This window comes from Macadamia integrifolia, chromosome 1 (genome assembly GCF_013358625.1).
Source record: "Macadamia integrifolia cultivar HAES 741 chromosome 1, SCU_Mint_v3, whole genome shotgun sequence".
NCBI classification, from domain to species: Eukaryota; Viridiplantae; Streptophyta; class Magnoliopsida; order Proteales; family Proteaceae; genus Macadamia; species Macadamia integrifolia.
Genome location: NC_056557.1, coordinates 5,899,060 through 5,918,903, shown reverse-complemented (window position 1 = coordinate 5,918,903; position 19,844 = coordinate 5,899,060). Strand labels below are relative to the sequence as shown.

At 38.5% G+C, this 19,844-nt stretch overlaps 2 protein-coding genes across 6 annotated transcripts in view; one reads left to right on the top strand and one right to left on the bottom strand.

Moving 5' to 3' along the window:
- Positions 1–862: 862 nt before the first annotated feature.
- LOC122084020 (UDP-N-acetylglucosamine--N-acetylmuramyl-(pentapeptide) pyrophosphoryl-undecaprenol N-acetylglucosamine transferase) lies at positions 863–10,433 on the top strand. Of its 5 annotated transcripts, none has more exons than XM_042652022.1 (6): positions 875–1,235; positions 1,312–2,148; positions 2,663–2,771; positions 4,746–4,881; positions 8,502–8,652; positions 9,726–10,104. In XM_042652022.1, exons 1-5 carry the CDS (start codon positions 1,138–1,140, stop codon positions 8,615–8,617), a joined length of 1,296 nt encoding a protein of 431 aa, XP_042507956.1. In that variant the 5' UTR covers positions 875–1,137; the 3' UTR covers positions 8,618–8,652; positions 9,726–10,104. The 5 variants fall into 5 exon arrangements, 4 of the variants coding, with proteins under 4 accessions (XP_042507963.1, XP_042507956.1, XP_042507947.1 ...); XM_042652013.1 differs by lacking the exon at positions 9,726–10,104 and adding an exon at positions 10,113–10,433 and having other exon boundaries at positions 877–1,235; XR_006141814.1 differs by lacking the exons at positions 8,502–8,652; positions 9,726–10,104 and adding an exon at positions 3,547–3,639 and having other exon boundaries at positions 863–1,235.
- A 1,242-nt stretch (positions 10,434–11,675) lies between these two features.
- LOC122068023 (elongator complex protein 2) overlaps positions 11,676–19,844 on the bottom strand; it is a 9,143-nt gene continuing 974 nt past the window's right edge. The window contains exons 4-10 of the mRNA XM_042632164.1: positions 19,266–19,419; positions 18,703–18,863; positions 17,910–18,587; positions 14,617–14,938; positions 13,565–13,785; positions 13,009–13,186; positions 11,676–12,305 (exon numbers count right to left, since the gene is read on the bottom strand). Of these exons, the coding sequence (XP_042488098.1) occupies positions 11,812–12,305; positions 13,009–13,186; positions 13,565–13,785; positions 14,617–14,938; positions 17,910–18,587; positions 18,703–18,863; positions 19,266–19,419 (2,208 nt within the window). The 3' untranslated portion in view covers positions 11,676–11,811. The remainder of the gene's footprint in view (positions 12,306–13,008; positions 13,187–13,564; positions 13,786–14,616; positions 14,939–17,909; positions 18,588–18,702; positions 18,864–19,265; positions 19,420–19,844) is intronic.

Below are 19,844 nucleotides of genomic sequence, written 5' to 3'. Positions count from 1 at the left end.
AAAGTTTTACCCAAAAAAAAATTTAGATTGTGTTAGTTTGTAATGGAAAGGAAAAAAAAAAAAAAATTGCACACCATCACCTCCACCTCCAATGCAACTTGAAGGCATATTCATTTTATGTAATTTGATAAAAAGAAATTTTTTGTAAAGGTTTTTTATATAACATTGTCGGTAAACAATTACTCCAAAAATCTAGATAAAAAAACAAAAAAATTTTTTTTTTTTTGAAACAGAAACATTGCCATATAAATCATTAATTAATCATTTTTCATAATTATTTATATATACAAAGTAATTCAAAATCAAAGAGGACTAAACCTGATACCAAGCTATAAAAACTTGATAAGAGAAAACCAAAACCAAATAAGGTAAAAGTGAGCCTTCTCTTATGGTGCTGGTTTCAATTTGACTTTATCTAGCCTGACCAAATCAGACCGAATCAAACCAACCATTCGAGAGTTGACACCCCTATCAATTTTAGATTTTGAAATCTAAAATTAATGTGAGAATCACCCTTGCTTATAATTGCGTCGATTAAAATGGAGATCCACTTCATTGGTAACTACATTTGTGAAGAGGACCCGACATGGATAGAGAATTTAGACTAACTTGAATTATCTATGTCTATCTCTCAATCTCCTTTTTCACATGGCTTATGTCTCATTCAAATGATGTCCCGTCCTATGCCTTCATTGGTGCTCACCCTAGTGAGCAGCACAAGGGCGGTGTGCCTTGTCGAGTCATTTTCTATTCATGGTTGGCGAATTGAATAGCTGTGACAAATGTCGCGCACAGGAGCTTGGGCGGCATGAGCACCACCATGAGTAGTACTGTGGGCGTGGGGGTTGGCTTGACTAGAGGATCCTACTTTACCTTTGAAGGCCAATATTCGGTCTCGGATTCGTCGGGCTAGCTATAGATCAGCCCCCCGATTCCCACAAAATGATAAAATCTTCATTGTCACGGTCACTTGTTTCCTTCACAGGTTAGAAAACCCCGAAGGGAAAAGGAGGTTGACTGTTAACGTCACAAGCACCCGAGCTCTGAGCTTCTTCCTCCTCCTCCTCCCCCTCCTCTTCGACTTACACGAATGCATTGTATGAAGCAGAGCTTCAATCATCTTCAACCTCTGCTTCAATGGATTCCATGTCTCTTCTCTCTCTTACTCCCATCTCTTCCATCTCTCTACTCAAGCTCAAGTCCCCTTCTCTTCCCTTCTCAACATCTACCACAAGGTAAGTGCTTCATTTTACTCATTTTCCTCACTCTTTCTCTCTCTAGGTTTGTCTGATTACTCTGTTTTGGTTTCAGGAATTCCAAGCTTTTCTGCTGCTTAGCTGTTGATACGGAGAAAAACGCACCTTCAACCAGAATCGGAGATAATCTACGGATCATGTTTGCCGCTGGAGGTACCGGTGGCCACATCTATCCTGCCGTCGCCATTGCCGATGAACTCAAGACTATTGACCCTAGTATTCAAGTCCTATTCGCTGGAACCAAACATGGAATGGAAAGCACAGCAATCCCTTCAGCGGGCTACGATTTCGTTTCTATCCCCGCGGTGCCGTTGACCCGTCCTATATTTTCTCTGAAAAATCTTCTCCTTCCGTTCCGTCTGTTCCAGTATGTGGTAGAGTGTAGGAAGGTAGTGAGGGATTTCGATCCTCAGGTCGTATTCGGGACTGGTGGCTATGTCTCCTTCCCTGTGTGCATAGCTGCGGCACTCAATGGGTTGAAGGTCGTGATTCAAGAGCAGAACTCTATGCCCGGGATAGCTAATCGGGTTCTCTCGATTTTTGCTGATCTCATTTTTGTTGCTTTCAATTCGTCACTAGAGTATTTTCCAAAGCAAAAATGTATTGTAAGTGGGAATCCTGTTAGGTTGTCTCTGAGGCGTTATGCGTCCAAGGCCGTGGCAAGGTCTCATTTCTTTCCGAAGGCAGCCAAATCTGGGGATTCAGAGGCCAAGGTTGTGTTGGTGCTTGGGGGATCTTTTGGTGCCAATGCCATTAACATTGCGCTTCTGAACATTTATTATCAGATGCTGCAGGAACATAAGAGCATGTTCATTATTTGGCAGACGGGTGTTCAAGCTTTTGATGAGATGGAGAGCCTCGTTAGGAACCATTCCCGTTTGCTATTGAGTCCGTGAGTCTTCTTCTTCTTTGCTTTTTTTTTTTTTGGTTTGCTTTCATTTAGTTGATTTGTTCTGGTTCTAAATTATGTCACTCGTTGTGTAGTAATGAAATTAGTAAGGTGAGACAACTGACTCTGCAGACTGGAAAACCCCAAGCACACACACACAGAAAAGCATGAATGTCCTGTGTGGTGATTCTGTCTCTCTCATACTGGTAGAGAGGGATGATATAAGTTGAATTCTAAATCTCATACTAATGTATTTATATGGAACTTTACACATGAAACTAAAAATTAAATACCCATAACATTTGGATATATTATGAAAGATTTCGAGCTGAGATATGATTATCTTTAAGTTGAGCACTAAATTGCACTAGTAAAATTGAATTGCTGGACAACTTTTTGAGGTGTTGTTTGATTATCTTGTCCACTGCTCACTTCTAGTATTTTACGTCATATTTATCTTCAATTTCTATTGCTTTTTGATTTCAATTTGAATCTGAATTTTCTCAATTATTTGAAGGTTCTTGCATTCAATGGATTTGGCATATGCGGCTGCAGACCTTGTCATTTCTAGAGCTGGTGCAATGACTTGCTCTGAGATCTTAGCCACTGGAAAACCTTCTATTCTGGTAGTTATACATTTTGAACACAGGCTTTCTATAGAAACTATTGTCGATAATGGAATTGTTCCAATTGAGCATGAACTGTGTTTCTGGCATATAACTGATGAAATGGAAAGAAAGGGTGGTTTATAATTTCAAGTGCCCATTTCTATATTTTGAATTCTTATCCTGTTTTTATTGTTTCTTATGTCAACAGTGCTAACTGTTTAGATTCTTTCAACCATTAAACTTTTGGAACAGAATGATCTGGCTTTCCAGTATTTTACAAAACATTGCTATGATGAACTAACCTAGGTAAGAAACATATCTAAAAATGTAAGAAATAAGCCAAGAGCATTTATGGCCACTTTGGTTTTGTCGAGTTCCTTGTGTCTTGATACTTTTTATCTTTATTCGAAACCAAACTCGTCTTCATCTATTGCAAGGAAGCTAATGGGATTTCCTAAATAGAATATGCTTTTGAGTTTAAGCATGATAGATTCACGACATAGGTAATGGTGATTTTGGTGGACACTCATGCCTACTACAATCAAATTTTTTGCCTTTATTCGGCAAATTGAAGTTTTATGTTGCATCCAAGGGTTTGGAATTTGTGGCACTTGTATTTGAAGTTCCAAATTTTGATCCTGAATGCTAAGGGGAGAAGAGTATTGAGATCCCTTATCAACACTAGGCTATAGAGTTTTAGGTCCCAATGATATCGTTATTAGGTTTACTGATCAAAACTGGGGGGGAAAATCATGACTCATTATGCTTCACAATTTTTTGTTGGTGGTTGTAGGACATAGTAATGAGCTGACCCAGAGACTTCTGATCCTACTGGCGTCTGAAATAATACTTTTGGGAAGGCAATCCCTGCCACCCTGCAGCTCAGGTTACTTCCTCTTATATATTGTTCAAGGTGCATTTTACTTCCACTGAAGCTATGATAGGCCAACATGATGTGGCGTTTTCGTCCCCTGCTTGCCTTTTTTAATTCAATTTTGAGAAATGAGAGTGGAGCTATCATTCTTGTGTGTGTTGATTTTGTAACATGGGAGGATCGTGCTCTTTCCATTGTTTTTAATCATTACGGGATGCGGTTTCACCAATCCTTTAATTTGACACTGCCTTTTCTTGGCTCTGCTACTGTATTTTCCAATAATCAAAATAGAAGGTTAAAAGAAAACTATAATAATTTTCATCTTTGAACTTTTTCCAAAATTATCAACCTTTGCACCATCTTAGTCTCATCATTGAATGTAATTTATTAACTTTTCTTAAAATGATCAGTCAGTTTTCGTCCTGCGATGAACACCTACACAAGGAAACAGCCATTAAGAAAAAAAAAAAATATATATATATATATATATATAGAAAAGGATTTATATTTCCCTAATGTAAACATCACTACCTTCCAACTTCATGGCATTTTGATCCAGCATTCATCAGCCAATGCATCCAAAAAGATTAAAACCGTTTCAGAGGCCCCAAAAAGTGTGTAATGGAGGGGAGACAGGTTCAGATGAATATTGGATTCCTGATGATGAATCGAATGAGGCAAGAATTTAAACTAACCAAGGGGTATTAGTTAGGTCAAGGTGGTTTTGCTATGTATCCATCCTGCAATACTATTTGGATGCCATTTATTTTTGAAATTTTGACATATGCTCTATCAAGCTGAACTTGTATATGAATTACTCTGCGCCTCATAAATTTTCATTATCCATTATCTGGGTCAATAGATAGTTCAAACCTTTGATAATGTGTGAAGATCAACAAGAGCAGAGAATTCCATAAAGAAATAACTGGATTGTTTCCTATACTGTCCAGCTCATGTTAGTAGTTGTTTTAGTATCTCTTTGATATTGCATGGGATGATATCAACATTCAAAGCTGAAATTTGCTTCGAAATATTTATTTTCTTTAAGCTTTATTTTACATCGCAAGTGGATTCATTGGATTGCTTGATGGAATGATTATTCTCTCTTAATGTTGTAGATCCCGTCGCCAAACGTTGCTGAAGGACATCAAACAAAAAATGCTTTTATAATGGCAGATATAGCAGGTTCAAAGGTTATAATGGAAGATGAACTTGATTCAACTACTCTTGCAATCGCAATTGAAGAGACCTTAGGTTTGTCATTGATCTTGTCTCCCTTGATAAGGTTCCAGTATTTGATATTTGAGTTCTTATGGTTGGCATTATTGCATTATTTGCTTCACTTTGTTTCTGTCCAGGCAAAACCACAGTATTACAATGCCACAACTGATTTCAACTCTCTGAGAATCACTCCTAGATATTGTAGCCTTGAAAAAGAATACACATAGGAACCCCTAGTGTTAATTAAGTGAGTTAGAGGTTTGATTAAAAAAAAAAAAAAAAACTATTGTTGAAATTTCAGTTGACAATAAGATTTGGTATATTGGGGATAGAAATAATAGAATTGGGGGTGGGAATAGTAGTAGATAAAGATTTAAAAATTATGTTGAACATGTTAAAAGAATTGGTGATGGGATAATGTATGTCAAACTTGTGTTAGGAAAAGAGGTAATCAATATAATTATTGCTTACGCACCCCAATAGGATTGGATGAAAATACTAGGAAACAATTTTGGGAACTCATGGATAGATTAGTTCAAGGAATTATTTGTGCGGAAAAGATTATTATAGAGGGAAATATGGACATCTTGGAAGAGATAGTTGAGGTTATGAAAGAATTCATGGAGGATATGAATTTGGAGATAGAAATGAAGGGGGGGGGGACTTTAGTTTTAGAATTTGCTATAGTAACACATGCTTTGAAAAGAGAGAAAAACATTTGATAACCTTGAAAAGTGGGGCAAATAGTAGCCAATTAGATTTCTTTCTAACTACAAAGACCGATAGGTTATTATGTGAAGATTATAAGGTTATACCGGACAAGGATTTTAAGTATCAGTATCGGATATTGTTTCGGAGTGGTGATTTTAAGAGACGTATCATATCGTATCATATCAAAGAGACACAAGATATGCATGAGAATGCTCAAGAAATGCATGGATGCACTTATGATAGACAAGTTTGCTAGTGTACTCTGAATGTTATTGTACACTAGCCATATTAAACATATAAATTTAGCTACTGAGATGTAAATATGCAATTAAAACAATCAAAAAATTCATAAGGCTAGGGAAATACAAGCATACAACAGTACAACACTCACCACTCACTCACTACCACATGGAGTTTCTTGGTGGGTTTAATCCACTAGTTGCGTAACATTGAAGATGTCAGTGAAGCTCCTCTGAATGCAACACATATGTATCCTATAGCATATTTTATGCCCAGTTGTTCTGAAAGTCCATGATAGCCCACCTATAATCCACATCAGCAACAAACCGAAGGTATCCCAACCTAGCTAAGGGCTCACTGAGATTGGAACTGGGTGGATCTAGCACAAATGGTTGGGGTGGATATGAGAAGATGCTATTGATGAAACATGACCCAACACCTGCCCACTTCCATGCTCAATGCTGAGGAATGAAGTAGACGATCCACTATTGTCGCCACCATAGCCTCTCTCATAGCCAAATGTTGAACAATTGCTCTCGAAGGATGGTCCACCAACATATACACCATACCCAGCATGTGATGCTGAACCGACGCTCCCAAAGCCACTATTATTATGATTTGCTGAGTTGGGGCTCTCTCCTATGAAGGATGTTGCACGCCAATGCCTAGATTCTCTACTCTCCCCCAAACTCATGGCTTCCATTGTTCCAGACAAGCTCAATGGATGCATCCATGCCAACCCCAGTTGCCTTCTCAAATATGAATTGCTTGCATGGACCTCAAGGGTAGCCTTTATCGGTACGTGCACTATGGTCTTGATCCTGCGTGGCATGATTGAACTGGGTCCTCCATGTGAATCTGATAGGCTCTGGCTCTGGATCTGGATCTTGCATCATCTGGTCATGTTCACCGCTTAAGGTTGTAAATTTATCACTATCATCATAACCGCCTCCACTACCACCACCATCATCATCATAACGCCGAGTTAGGGAAGGTGTGTGAGTGACATCTGAGGAACACAACCACTATTCGTCATAAGCTCCACTAGTCTGGGACTCAAATGGTTGTCCGGTCTATGAGTGTACTTTGCCCTCTGATGTCGTATGCTCCTCGACATCAGCACCCGCCTGTGAAGCAATCTGGGTGTTGGGCCAACACCCAGCCTCATCTGACACAAGCTCACCCCAATCTGGGTGTTGGGCCAACTTGTGAAGGGGATCCTCCTCATCTTCCATTTGGAAGATTTCTCTCAACTCGACTGGAGTTGTATCGTTGTCCATGCCCGGGCTTTTGTGCTTCTCTCTCAATCTCATATTATAATGCACATAGACAATGTTAATGATAGAAGGGAAACACTAATTCACACCTGGCTCATTCCTAATCATAGTGAATTGATACATGTTATCCAAGTTTCATATTTGAAGGAAACACCTAATTCTTTTATCAACTTTGAAGTGCGTGTGCATTTGAGAGAGTGAGACGCCTGGTAATTAGGAAATAGAACGAGTTATTATTAAAACCACTTTTATGCAAGAAGGGTTCTTTACTGTTTAATTTTAAAGAGACCTAATCATAGTGAATTGATATTAGGAAAGAGAGACGCCTGGTAATTAAAATAGAACGAGTTATTATTAAAACCACTTTTATGCAAGAAGGGTTCTTTACTGTTCAATTTTAAAGAGGGAGGGAGATGCTTGGATGATTGCACTTGGACAGATGTCCATACTTCCATGTTTTAGGGTTCTTGTTAGACATTGGATCCAGCACCCACACGTGGCCAGGTCCTTGAACACATACACTTAGTTCAAGACCTATATATTTATGAATTTGTATCAAGATTGAGGTAGTAAATTACAACATGTCAACAACAACAAAGCCTTATCCCAATATTGAGGTAGTCAATTACATCTCAAGTTAAATGAATTCTATTGGGTCTTATTTTGTAATGTTGTTTATTTCTTATGCTGTTTTTTGCGTAATTGTTCAAGCATTTGTCCTGTTCATTGGTATTGTAATCATTTTGCTCACACCTTTTCTCATGGAAGTGTTACTGATTAAAGAAGGGATGAGATGAATTAACGGAGGGTTGGGAAATAGAGAATCCAAAGGATGAGGCTTTTATTTGTCAGATGGTTGTATTAAAGCTGCATGTATCTTGAGTAAAAAGGGCATACGCAGTGCTCTAGGCTCCCGCCACTGCAGGGTCTAGGGAGGATTATAATGTAGGAAGCCTTACCCTGCTTCGCGGAGAGGCTGTTTTCCGACTCGGACCCATGGCCACTAAGTCACAATGGAGCAACCTTACCGTTGGGCCGAGGCCGACCGTCTGCATGGATCTGTAGTAAAACAGGTTATGCTAGCAGATGGATGGATGAGAAGGGGAGTGATGGGGAACCCTCAAGTAGATGTTATAACTGAGGGTGTCTTTCGTTATTTTTCTTTGTTTTGGGAGTGAAGTTGTTTGTTTTGCTAAATGACTAAGGCAATATTAATTCTTATTAGTGTTTTCAGGTCTTGATGAGAAAGTTTGTTGATTGTTATTTATTTGTTCTATAATATATCTTTTCCAAACGTTTTTAAAGAACAAGTTTATATTGGATAGTGGCCTAATTTCAACTCTTTCTTGTTGACATAACCATTCCAGCCATCATGCCAAGTATTGTTGTACTCCAGCATCCCTCACATTTTTCTACGTTGGACAGATAATGGAAGTCTGATGGCAGAGATGTCTGATAAGGCTATGAAAGCGGCACGGCCTGGTGCTTCTTTAGAGATTGCTCAACACATTTTTTCTCTTGCGAAGTTATCAACAACCTAGGAAGAGTGGTAATAAAGTTGTAAACGATGGAAGAGGTACATTTTTTTCGACAACTAACAGCCCTTAATGAAGTTTATGCCACACACTTCCTTACATTCAAGGCGACAACATTTTCCCCTTTTCCTTGGATTCAGATATGTCCTAGAACTTGGGTTTCACAATCCGTACACTGTGATAGTTTCTTTATTATGTGAAGTTTTAGGTTCCTTCTGTTTCAACCTTTCAGTTGGGATTAAAAAGAATAATAAAATTTAACTGAGTCAGCTGTTTACTGGTTGGGGTCATTGACTGATTGATCCAGTGTCCTTCAATGCGTGCAATGAGTCAGTCGGCTAACAGGTTTATGAAGAAAACAGCATAACCAAGGCCTCATGTCTTAAACCATAACTTCTGTCATTTAAGGCAATGTATCAGAATAATCAACGATCAGAGCCTCATGGTTCTGGTGAAGAGTTGGACCTTCTTTTCTTTATTGACCTGCAAAAGAATTTGAACAGAAAGGTCTAATTGCCAGATGAATCAAACCTCCACAAGGTCCCAAACCTGGACCTTTTCTTTATTAACCTGGAAAATATTGATACAGCAGTGGTTACAATCAATGTTTGAATGCAGAACTAACATGATTATTCTAATGGATGACCCGTTTCTGGGTCCTCATTCTGGTTCAACCTGCTGAACTAGCGAATCTGGTTGATTGACATGATTCTGATGGCATCAACTGACATCAAATAAAATCTGATCATACTCAAATAGGACCAGATTCACTCTTATAAAAAATAGTAAGTAAATTAGGGGGTAGGGTGTATCACACGGAACTGGGGGTAATGGTGATGGTTAAAACCAGTTGGAGACTTTGCGCCTCTCCATCTTTGAATTAAGCCAGAAATTTTAAGCCAGATTTATAGCCCAGCAACAGAGGATGAGGTATATTCAACTTGGAGAGACACTTTAGACCATTCATTTAAATTGACAAAACCACCTCTGAAAGATCCAATTCTTTTTGGTATTACTCTTGGTTTTCTTCCATTGGAGGATATTGTGCTTTCCCATGTGCAAACCTTCATATCTTCTAAGGAATGTACTCTTTTATGTTGTTCTTGTCCTACAGTACAGTTTATTGAAGACCTTGGGAACAACAGGAAAAAACAAGATAAAATATGATGCAAGTATCAAGGATTGTGTGTCTGTGAATGTCAAATGACTGCTATTGCTGTGTAATTCACATGGATTTCATGAAATGAATAAAATTTGGAGCCAATGAAGGTCAATCAGGGGAAAGAATGAATAAAGTCTGCCCGGCTGAACTTGCATTCTTGGCCAAACACCAAGTGGGGGTTCAAGAGGTTATTGTACAAAATGGTTGAACCACCACATGGTTGAATGCTAATAATGGATGTGAGAACATTTGTATCAGATATAGGTTCTTTTCTAACTTCAGAAGGCTATAGACTATGCATGCTGTGTAACCACAGAAATCTTTGTGATCTTTATATAGTGTTCAAGGAAAGATTGACTGGATCTACAATGGGATGGCAGTTAGAAGAGATGATCAGGAATATCTTTTTTGGCAAAGTGGATTGATATTGGCAGCTGCAATCTTACGCCAAGATCATTGGACGTATCTAAGTTATATTTATATATTTTTAGAATTATGAATGAGATGATTAGGTGGCTCATGTAATTTATGGAGCCTTATGGATGATGCTCATTGTATGGCTAAAAAACCTCCCAACTTGCTGGATAATGGTTGGTGATCTTGTTACTCTTATACTATCTGTGCAATAAAAGGGAATGGGAAAGGGAATTTTTTTTGAAAGTTTATGCAAAATATGACTATAGTGAAGTAAGACAATTTAATACAATTGGTAGAAAGTCAAAAATATACTATTTGAGGATTCCAAAAACATGAATAGTTGATGTAGAAATATATTATTCTTTCTTGGTACTAAATAATATCTGATTTGGGACTATTCATCAAATCTAGAGTACCAGAAACAAATAGCCAAGGAGTGAAAAGAGGCCAAACTATCTCACTTGCACAAGACAAGGCCTTCCTGGCGAGGAAGTCAGTTACATTGTTAATCTCCCTAGGAATGAAATGGAAAGAGCAACTTCTAAAGAAGATATTAAGGTGCTTGATATCCTAAACAATTTGGAGCAACTTTTTTTTTTTGGGGGTGGGGGAGACTGAATTCAACGGAGATACAAATGAAATGAGGTCTTCGTAGTCGGACTCCACTGTGATGTCATTGATGCCTTAAGAAATGCCGAACAGCCAGAGCCTCACCTTGCAAGGGGAATGAGAAACACACCGGAGACGATATAGACACAGGAGGGAGTCCCCTACTACCATGGATAATCCATCCAATCCCTCCTTGAAATGGACCTAATGCATTCTCAAAATAGATTCTGTCTATAACACATTCTGAAGTAAAAATAAGAATTGTCTCTGAATGCATTCTAAACCCAGAATCTATATTCTTAAGAATACATACAAACAGAGCCTACTGTACCAATGAATCATGTTACTGTGTGCCACATGTAATTAAATGGCTCAACAGGTCTGTCTGGCAAAAGTTGTCATGGCTCCTGCTACAGACCGTGATTCCATGACCTCTCTACATGGGCAATCTTAGCATTCTGGACAGAATTTTGTATCACCTTTTCAATGGTTCATTTAAGAAGCAAACCGTTTGTCCAGTCAAAGAACCAAAGTACAGCCTAACTCAAAGAAATAGCCCAATTGATGGCTAAACGATTTCAATATATTGCTGGAAAACTACCATCATGTAGTAAGAGGTTCCACTCAGCTATAAAATCATCTCCCTAGTTACCTAGCGGGATTGGTTAAAGTCATCAAAGGTTAAAATTTTCATCATAGTCCATTCCAGTGTACCATGGCCTTCTCACATGGGTTTTGCCATTCTCATAACTTGACCACATATGGGTCCCCTGTGGATTACACCATTCCCTGCGCCAATGGCATGGGAGGTTACCTCCACACAACCCTGACCCCTTTCCTTTTTACCTATTTTAATTTCCCTCTTTGGCATACCAGTTGGCTCTATAATCTGCAATTGTACAACACTTGGAGCAAAAACAATTGGACACCTTTACAGCAAGTTAATTCCATAATTAAAGTGATAATGGCACACTACCCCATACTACATTAGCAGTTAATTAATACCATTAATTTAATCAACCTTTATGTTAAACACTCTAACACACTGATCAGCTCCACAAGATGCGAGCTGTATGGTGCTGCTCTCCTTACTCTTCTCTGAGTTTCTCCATGCCAAACGGTGTACTGACGAAACATGGCACATGAATGGATCAAACTTAATTGCAAGAGCAGCATTGAACCCAGGCAGTGACATGCCATCACCATCAGTTCTGCCATTAAGGCTCCATAGTTCAACGAGTCCACTTTCCATTCCAACTGCAAGAATCCCTTGATTACTAGTACGATTGCAACCAACCCAAGATAAGGCAGTAATACTACTGCTGAATTGTGGTAAAGTCATGAGCTGCTTAACTGAAGACCCACTTTCCACAGTCCAGATCTTAACAGTTTTGTCCCTTGAACCTGTTGCAAACTCGTGACCAAATGGATTCCACGAGCATGCCCATATTATTCTTTTGTGCGCCTCCTGCTTTGCGACGAGTTCATAACTGACTTCATCTACCCCTAATTCAGAACAAACCAGACATGTTGCAGTTATCATCAATGGTTAAATCTTAATAGATGAAAATATGAAAACATTATCATACAGCTCAATTGTGAACACCAGGCTCACTCCTTGGAGAGCTGATCAAGAGAAAAGCACATGACCCGTAACCCCATCAGAGTCAGCATTAACCCGTAACCCCATCAGAGTCAGCATAACACCCATGAATGTATGCAAGACTCATTTTCCGAAGAACTTTAGTCAACCAAAACTCTATGCCATGTTAAAACTTCGGTTTTTTCATGATTTTCTGCAGAATTTGCACTCGATGAATGTTTTCTAAATGACAAATCATCCAAAATGGGAAATGGTATCAAGAGGTATTTATGCAAATGCATGGGGTGGCTATTTTTCATGATTTAGTGCAGAATTTGCACTTAATGAATGTTTTCTAAATGAGCAATTAACAAATCACCCAATGGGAAATGGTATCAAGAGGAATTTATGCAAATGCATAGGTGACTAACTGTAATTACTAAAATATCCCTAGAAGAAATTGATTGGTGAATCACCCAAGAGTGAGGCGATCATTTTCCTTTCTTAATAGACCACTAACTAATGAAAATACCTTCATGGCATCTCAAATGAGGTGGACATCAAACAAGAACCAAGGGACAGCAACCAAATCATCAGAAGGCAATGTTATTTGATTCAGGATTGTACCTGTCCGTGTGAGTTTGAACACCGAGAACTGGCGATCCCTCGAAACAGCCAAAAGTAAAGAGTCATCATGACAGAATTCCATCTGTGTCACAGTTAAGCTGTGAGACTGCAAGCGCCCAACAGCCTTCCATGATCCAACTTGCCAAAGCCATATTTCTGCCACTGTAGCTGATTGGGCCTGCAAGATTGATGTTTATAAACAGTTTATATAATCGAAAGCAGATAGAGCAACAATGTGAACTTTAAAACTAATGATCAAATTATAAACATGGACGTGGGACCCAATATGAAAAAATAACACCAGTAATAGTATTCACTTTTACTAAACTTAAAACTAATCAAATTGTAAACATGGATACGGCACCCAATATGAAAAAATAACACCAGTAATGGCATTCACTTTTACCGAACTTAAAACTAATGATCAAATTATAAACATGTATGCAGCACCCAATATGAAAAAGTAACACCAATAAGAGAAACCGAAAAGATAGTAGTACGAATGAAGGCTGAAGCTCAAGTAAGAAAAGATAGTAGTATGAATGAAGTTTAATACCTTACATGATGAAGCAATAAGCCTCCCTCCATGATCACAGCATAAAGAAAATAGTTCATTCCCGTGACCATAAAGCTTATGTGTTTCTGGCCATAGTGTATGCCATGACAATTGATCTTCAATAGGAGGCTCTGTTAAAACAATTGGAACTGCATCGGGGACAGTTTCCAGGTTATCTACAACATTTCCATTTCCATTTCCATTTGGAATTTCATTTGCAGCTGCATCCACAAGTGATACATCAAAAGATAAGGGTTAAGTGGGGAAATCTGATGTTCATAAACTTTCAAGGATGTAAAAGTGCATGATGCTGGAAAAATCATCAACCTAGATTATACAGAAGTACGTATGATAATATTTACACCCACCCCCACCCTCTTTTCTGTTTAAATTGACATATAGGTTAGGAAGTGAAAGTAGAACCCTTTGAAAGAGTAAGAAAAATAAAGTAAAGATGATTTTTTATACAATGAAATTTTAAGAAATAGTAAATAAGAGTCGGGAAACCGCCTCTCCGCGAAGTGGGTGTAAGGATGCATACTTTATGACCCTCCCCAGACCCCAGAGTGGCAGGAGCCTCATGCACTGGGTACGCCCTTTTTTAGTAAATTAAATTCAACTTGATTCCCTACTTCTTCACCTCAAAGACTACTAGCATTTTCATCAGTCCTTAATCATAGTTAGAGGAAATGACAAGGAAAGTTGCAGAAGAGGAAGTTATTTTCTTCCCACTAGCCATTCGAATAAAACTTGTTCATTGCATTCATAAGGGAATGGGGTGGGCGAGGGGGCAACAAACATAAAGGAAGTAGAATGGGTGGGTTGGGTAGGTTAAAAAGTCAGATCAGAACAGAAATTAGAAGAACGATGAGCCTAACTTTTTAGCCCTTAAATTCTGGTATTATGAGTTTTGAATATGAGAATAAAGGGGTAATACATTAAGACCACAACAAAGCATTAAGATTCAACCAAAACTAAGATGAATCAGCATTCAATTGGAAACAACGCAATTATCTGAATGATGAAATGTGTGCACGAGAGAGAGAGCCTACAGTGGCTGTAAATGGGCTTCTGTGATAATCCAAGAGCAGACATATTTGCACCCAAGATTTGAACGTCTTCCTGAAGATCTTCAGGAAAACTAAATTTCTCAGCAGTTGCATGAGCCAGTGTCTTCAAAAATGATAGAGGAGCTTCAAATACTCGGGCAACTTTTTCTTCTGCTCCACTAACAAACCGTTGGTTACCCTTTCCCCAAATGACCGCAACGCAGTTAATATCATGACCATGAACTTGTGGTCGAGCTATTTCATGCCAATAATGTCCATCTCTGAGACAATCTTCATTTTTCCAAGGAGTAAAAATACGTGTAGTCTGCATTTTTTACAGAATTCACGCATTAGAACCATATAAAGTGATGAAACAATTTCAAATTTCAAACATTAGATGAGGGTTGATCAGGTCAGGTCCAGGTCAGAGAAGCCCTCTCTACACAATGATAGAAGATTTATTACCTCAGTTTCAAGGCCAAGTAATGTAGGACTAGGATAGGGGTCTAACCAAGTCTCATTCTGCAGGAACTTTTAAACCAAAGAACAACCAATCCAACCCCAACAATATAACAGAAATCAGAATATTATCTACCAGTCCAGCAGAATATCGATCTCAAAAGATAAGAATAACAGAATTCCAAGTCAACAGTGGTTCTTTAGGAATAAACCAGGAACAGATAGGAGTCCAATCAGGTTCAGAACAGCAGAATAATATGAACAACAGTCCAGAAATTAATAACAGCAAGAAGCAGGCATACCGATTTAATATCAAAGTCTACAGGTCATTAAAAGACGAAAACAGGGAGAAATCTGATAACTCTGTAATCAGAGGTCAAATGGCCTTCAAATCTGGATCGAGTTCTCCTTTATACCAGTAGTACCTTAGGTTTAAAAATCAGACAAAAGTGAACAGCAGATGGAGCTGAGGTCGAAAAATTCCATATCTAAAAAACTATCGCCTGGACAGATCTGATGTAAGAGAAGAAAAATACCTGGTCTGTAGAACAGTATGAGAAACTTGTAAATAACCTTGAATAAAGTAGAAGAAGAACTTGAAGAAGAACTTGGAGAAGAAGAAAACACTTGTAGTAGATCCTCCCGGGCTTCCCACCGCAAGGAGTCGAATGGATCAAACACCACTTCCTTCCACTGTGATCAAACACACAGTAGTCCCAGTAGAGACATAGCAACAAGCTTCTTTTTTTCATTCATAAATTGTGGCTCTACTAATGAGAGCTCTCCTTTATTTATAATAATGATGAGGGGTTTACAAAATAGAAGCTAACTTTAGTTTTCAAAACTGAAATAGGAAACTAAATAAAAAACAACTCTAGTTTCCAATTCTGAAAATAGAAACTAGGAAAATACAATTACTGAAATTAGAAACTAACTACCGACTGAAATTAGAAACTAATTAAACCCATCAAAACCCAACTAAAAAGGAAACTAATAAAAAAAGGAAACTAACCAGTAATCCCGTACTCAATCTTAGAGCCCCTCTTTTAGACCCATAAAAGTGGTCCAATACACTCCAAACCACATGAACTAATGACCTAAAACATATACAACCCAATCCTAGGCTTATTCCTAATAAAACAAGCATATTTTGGTTATTAATCTGCATCACCAAGTTACTCAAAAAGTCGACGTGCATCTCTTGTCCTAGGAAGGTTTCAGCAGAGAAGATAAGTCCCAAGAAGTAAAAGACTACATATGTGGAATTCCAGTCTCAAAGATAAAACCTTCATAATATTTATCAGGGAGGAGGTTGGGCACGCTGCTAGCTTTCCTTGTGCTAGCGGCTCAACCAATGGTGGGGCTGGGATGGGAGGGGCATGGAGGACTTTTCCAAGGGGAGAGGAGAGAGGCCAACACAGCACTAGCATGCCCAGCCTTTTCCCTCTTAGTAAACACAAACTGGAGGCCGCAAACCCCCCCCCCAACCCCTTTATGAGTAGCTTCAAAGCCCGCCTTGTCATAACAGAAAACCTCCAGTGAAGTATAAGACTAGATTTCAAACTAGGACGTAAATATGTGAAATATGATTAAAAAAAAAAAAAATTGGCAAATCTGCATTTATATAATGTCCACGGAGAATAAACTTAAGGGGACAAGTGGAATGGAGCACTAGTGTTTCATGATTTTCAAAGAAACTGGCTGTACATTGAATCTGTTAATGAAGCTGGGTCAGGGTGGCAGTTCACCAATTCCACAGGCCAGTGAGACCACTCAAAAATGGGCTTGACTCAACACTTCTAAATATATGAATTCTGTGATATATTTTTAGCAGATTAAAATGAGGAGTCTTTTAAGAGTGTGCTAGATATGGGTTAGGGTATAAATTCAAATTTCACTATCGGGCAATTGTTTCTCATATCTCAATTTCCACATGCAATACATATGTTATTTGTGTTACAACCACTTATCCCAATGGCTCGAGCTGTTTAAGTAAGGGCTACAACAATGTCTATCAACACACATCAACACCCCCTTCCCACTGCATGTGCAGCCCCCCCCCCCCCAACCCCCCAAAAAAAACCCACACACACAGATCTGCATGTCACACCAAGGGCCACAACACATAACACAAACCCTTCGCACTTACCAGGGATCAAATACCCAACCTCCTGCCTCTGATATCATGTTACAACCACTTATTCCAAAAAGCTCAAGCTGTTAAGTAAGGGCTATAACAATATATATCAACACACATCAACAATATGTAAGTATTTCCTGAACCAGTCCAGTAATCGTTCCTGGGTGGGATGTTCTATGTACCAAATCAGCAAATTTACATGAAGATAAATGAAAAGGGTTGGTAGGTCAAACGGTCTGACTGCCAAACCCCAGCCAGATTTTTGTGACACTGGGTCCCCCCCCCTCCTCCCCTTCTTTTTCCCTTTTGAAATTTATCTCAGAAGTACACACAAAAATGGAGAGAGAGAGAGGGCAAGAGAAAGAGAGAGAGAGAGAGAAATCGCTCAGCAAGTCAGCATATTTTAATATGTACTAAGACTTATCATCTGACTTGGCAGATGTGATATATTTCTGGGACTCTTTCAACCACCCAGTTAGTATCTTTCAACAAAACATTTACAAGCTAATGTTTCGGAATTCACCAAACTAGTTCCAAAACTTTAGTTTCCCATAGGCTGCACTGAAAATACCTAGAAGAAACTAGGGGGTAAAAAAATTTATGCCCCAAATCAAGTCATAATGAAGGACCTTTAGCAGCCACTCTGAAGTAATAACCAAGAATAGCAAAAATTTTCTCATGAAAGCGCAAAATATACCTGGTCATGGCTCACTGACAGCAAATATTCACCAGATCGGGCCCATGCAGCATCCATCACTGCGGCGAAGTGACCAGATGGAACTTTCTGTGGTTGCCAATCATCGAAGTTAACACCAATATTTTTCCAAAGATGGAAAGATCCACCATAGCCGTGAGCTAAAATTGAATCTCCGCTTGGACTCCAATGGCCGCCATAAAAACCTAATGCACAATGACTTAGTTCTCCAACAGTAACCACATTTACCCATATTCCAGTGGTTTTCTCAGGTTGCCAGACCATCATTGTCTTGTCCATAGATGCAGATAAGATGCTCAGGGGTTGATAAAAATCAGTCTCCCCATCAGAAGAATACGAAGGAGGTTGCCACTCCACTGAATATACCCAATCTTCATGTCCAATAAGCAGGGATTCCAAAGAAATTTGATAGGAGGAAGAACCAGCTATAAGTACAGGACCTTCAATATATGATGTTAAGCCTATTTCTTCTTTCCTGTATGGTACCTTAGTATTATCTGGAGAACTATGCAAGGCCATCTTCCATATGCGAATGCTTCTATCCTGTGATGAACTTACAAGGAGAAGGCTATCCATTTCAATCCCGCTACAAATAGGTAATGAGAAGTCCAAACTTCGGATCCAGTCTGAGTGACTTTTCAATTCACAAGCATGAATAAACTGGATGGAGAAAACCAATATATCAAACAACAGAAAAGATTATACACTGGATTTAGGAAAAGGAACAACTGAGGAAAGGGGGAAGGGAAAAAAGGTATTAGTTGAAGATACAAACCTTCCCCGTTCTCTCTCCACAATAAATATGAACCTTGTTATCTAATCCTCCCATTGCTAAGACTAAATGACCAGTAGTCCTGGGCAATTCTGCTAACGAAAGGGCGACTACAGCTTTTGAACCAACAGATAGAGTTTCCAGACACAAAAGTTTACATTCACCTACAATGATGACATGAACTATTTAATTAATAACTATACCGACTGCAGAATGAGGATTAAGATGGAAATGATAAAAACCAAATGTATTATCCCGATAAGAACTAAATTCACATGAAGAATGAAGACGGTTCACTCATACTCACCCTGTTCCATACAAACTGTAACCTTTGGGTTTTTAATAGTACCAAAATGATATTCAACTTCATGCATTAATACATTAAGTTTCATTGCTAATCCATTTTACCCTTTAGCCATAAAAACATAACAAGTTTTCCTCAAGCAATATTGCAATGGCAAAGAAACATCAGAGATGGCAAACCACTGAGGAAGCTAACATTAATGCAGATCACTGCAAGGTATATGCAATGACATATAATCTGTAACAAATGAACATTGACATACCTCCAACAGCAGGAGAGAAGGCCATTTCCCAAACACAAACAGTGCAATCTGAAGATGTGGAAGCAAATATGGAAACAGCTCCAGAAACCATAATTCCAGTGAAGCATGTGATGCCTTTCTTGTGTGATTGAGGTACTTGTGACACATACCTCCACTGTGAAAATGAGCAAACAGAACACAGTAAGTCAAAATAACACTAGATGAGAAAATTCCTCGTGATGCAACCCCAGCCAACATTTGAAATAAACAAAATTTCGTCATAGGAAAATATCAGAGTTTATTGTAACAAAAATCTTAGTGGGTTGTAACTATAGAAAGTGCAAAATACGTTTTCAACGGACAATGATAACATAGCTGTCAGAAATATTTAATAGCATTTCCAAAGGATTCAATATAAATGAGCATAAACAGTTATCCTTGGGCTCCTATTGATGTTATGAAATGGAAGAACCCCGAATTATGGAATCCTGATGGGGTACCATGCCACTAAAAAGTTATGATTCACAGTATGATATATCAAAGAATGGTTTTTATGCTCTTTTTGTTTTTGTATTTTTTTTCTTTTCTTTTTTTTTTTTT

Coding starts and splice junctions, on each gene's coding strand:
- LOC122084020 (XM_042652013.1), top strand. CDS start 1,138: ATGGATTCCATGTCTCTTCTCTCTCTTACTCCCATCTCTTCCATCTCT. Junction 1,236..1,311: donor TTCTCAACATCTACCACAAG/GTAAGTGCTTCA, acceptor TTTTGGTTTCAG/GAATTCCAAGCTTTTCTGCT. Junction 2,772..4,745: donor CTGGAAAACCTTCTATTCTG/GTAGTTATACAT, acceptor TTAATGTTGTAG/ATCCCGTCGCCAAACGTTGC.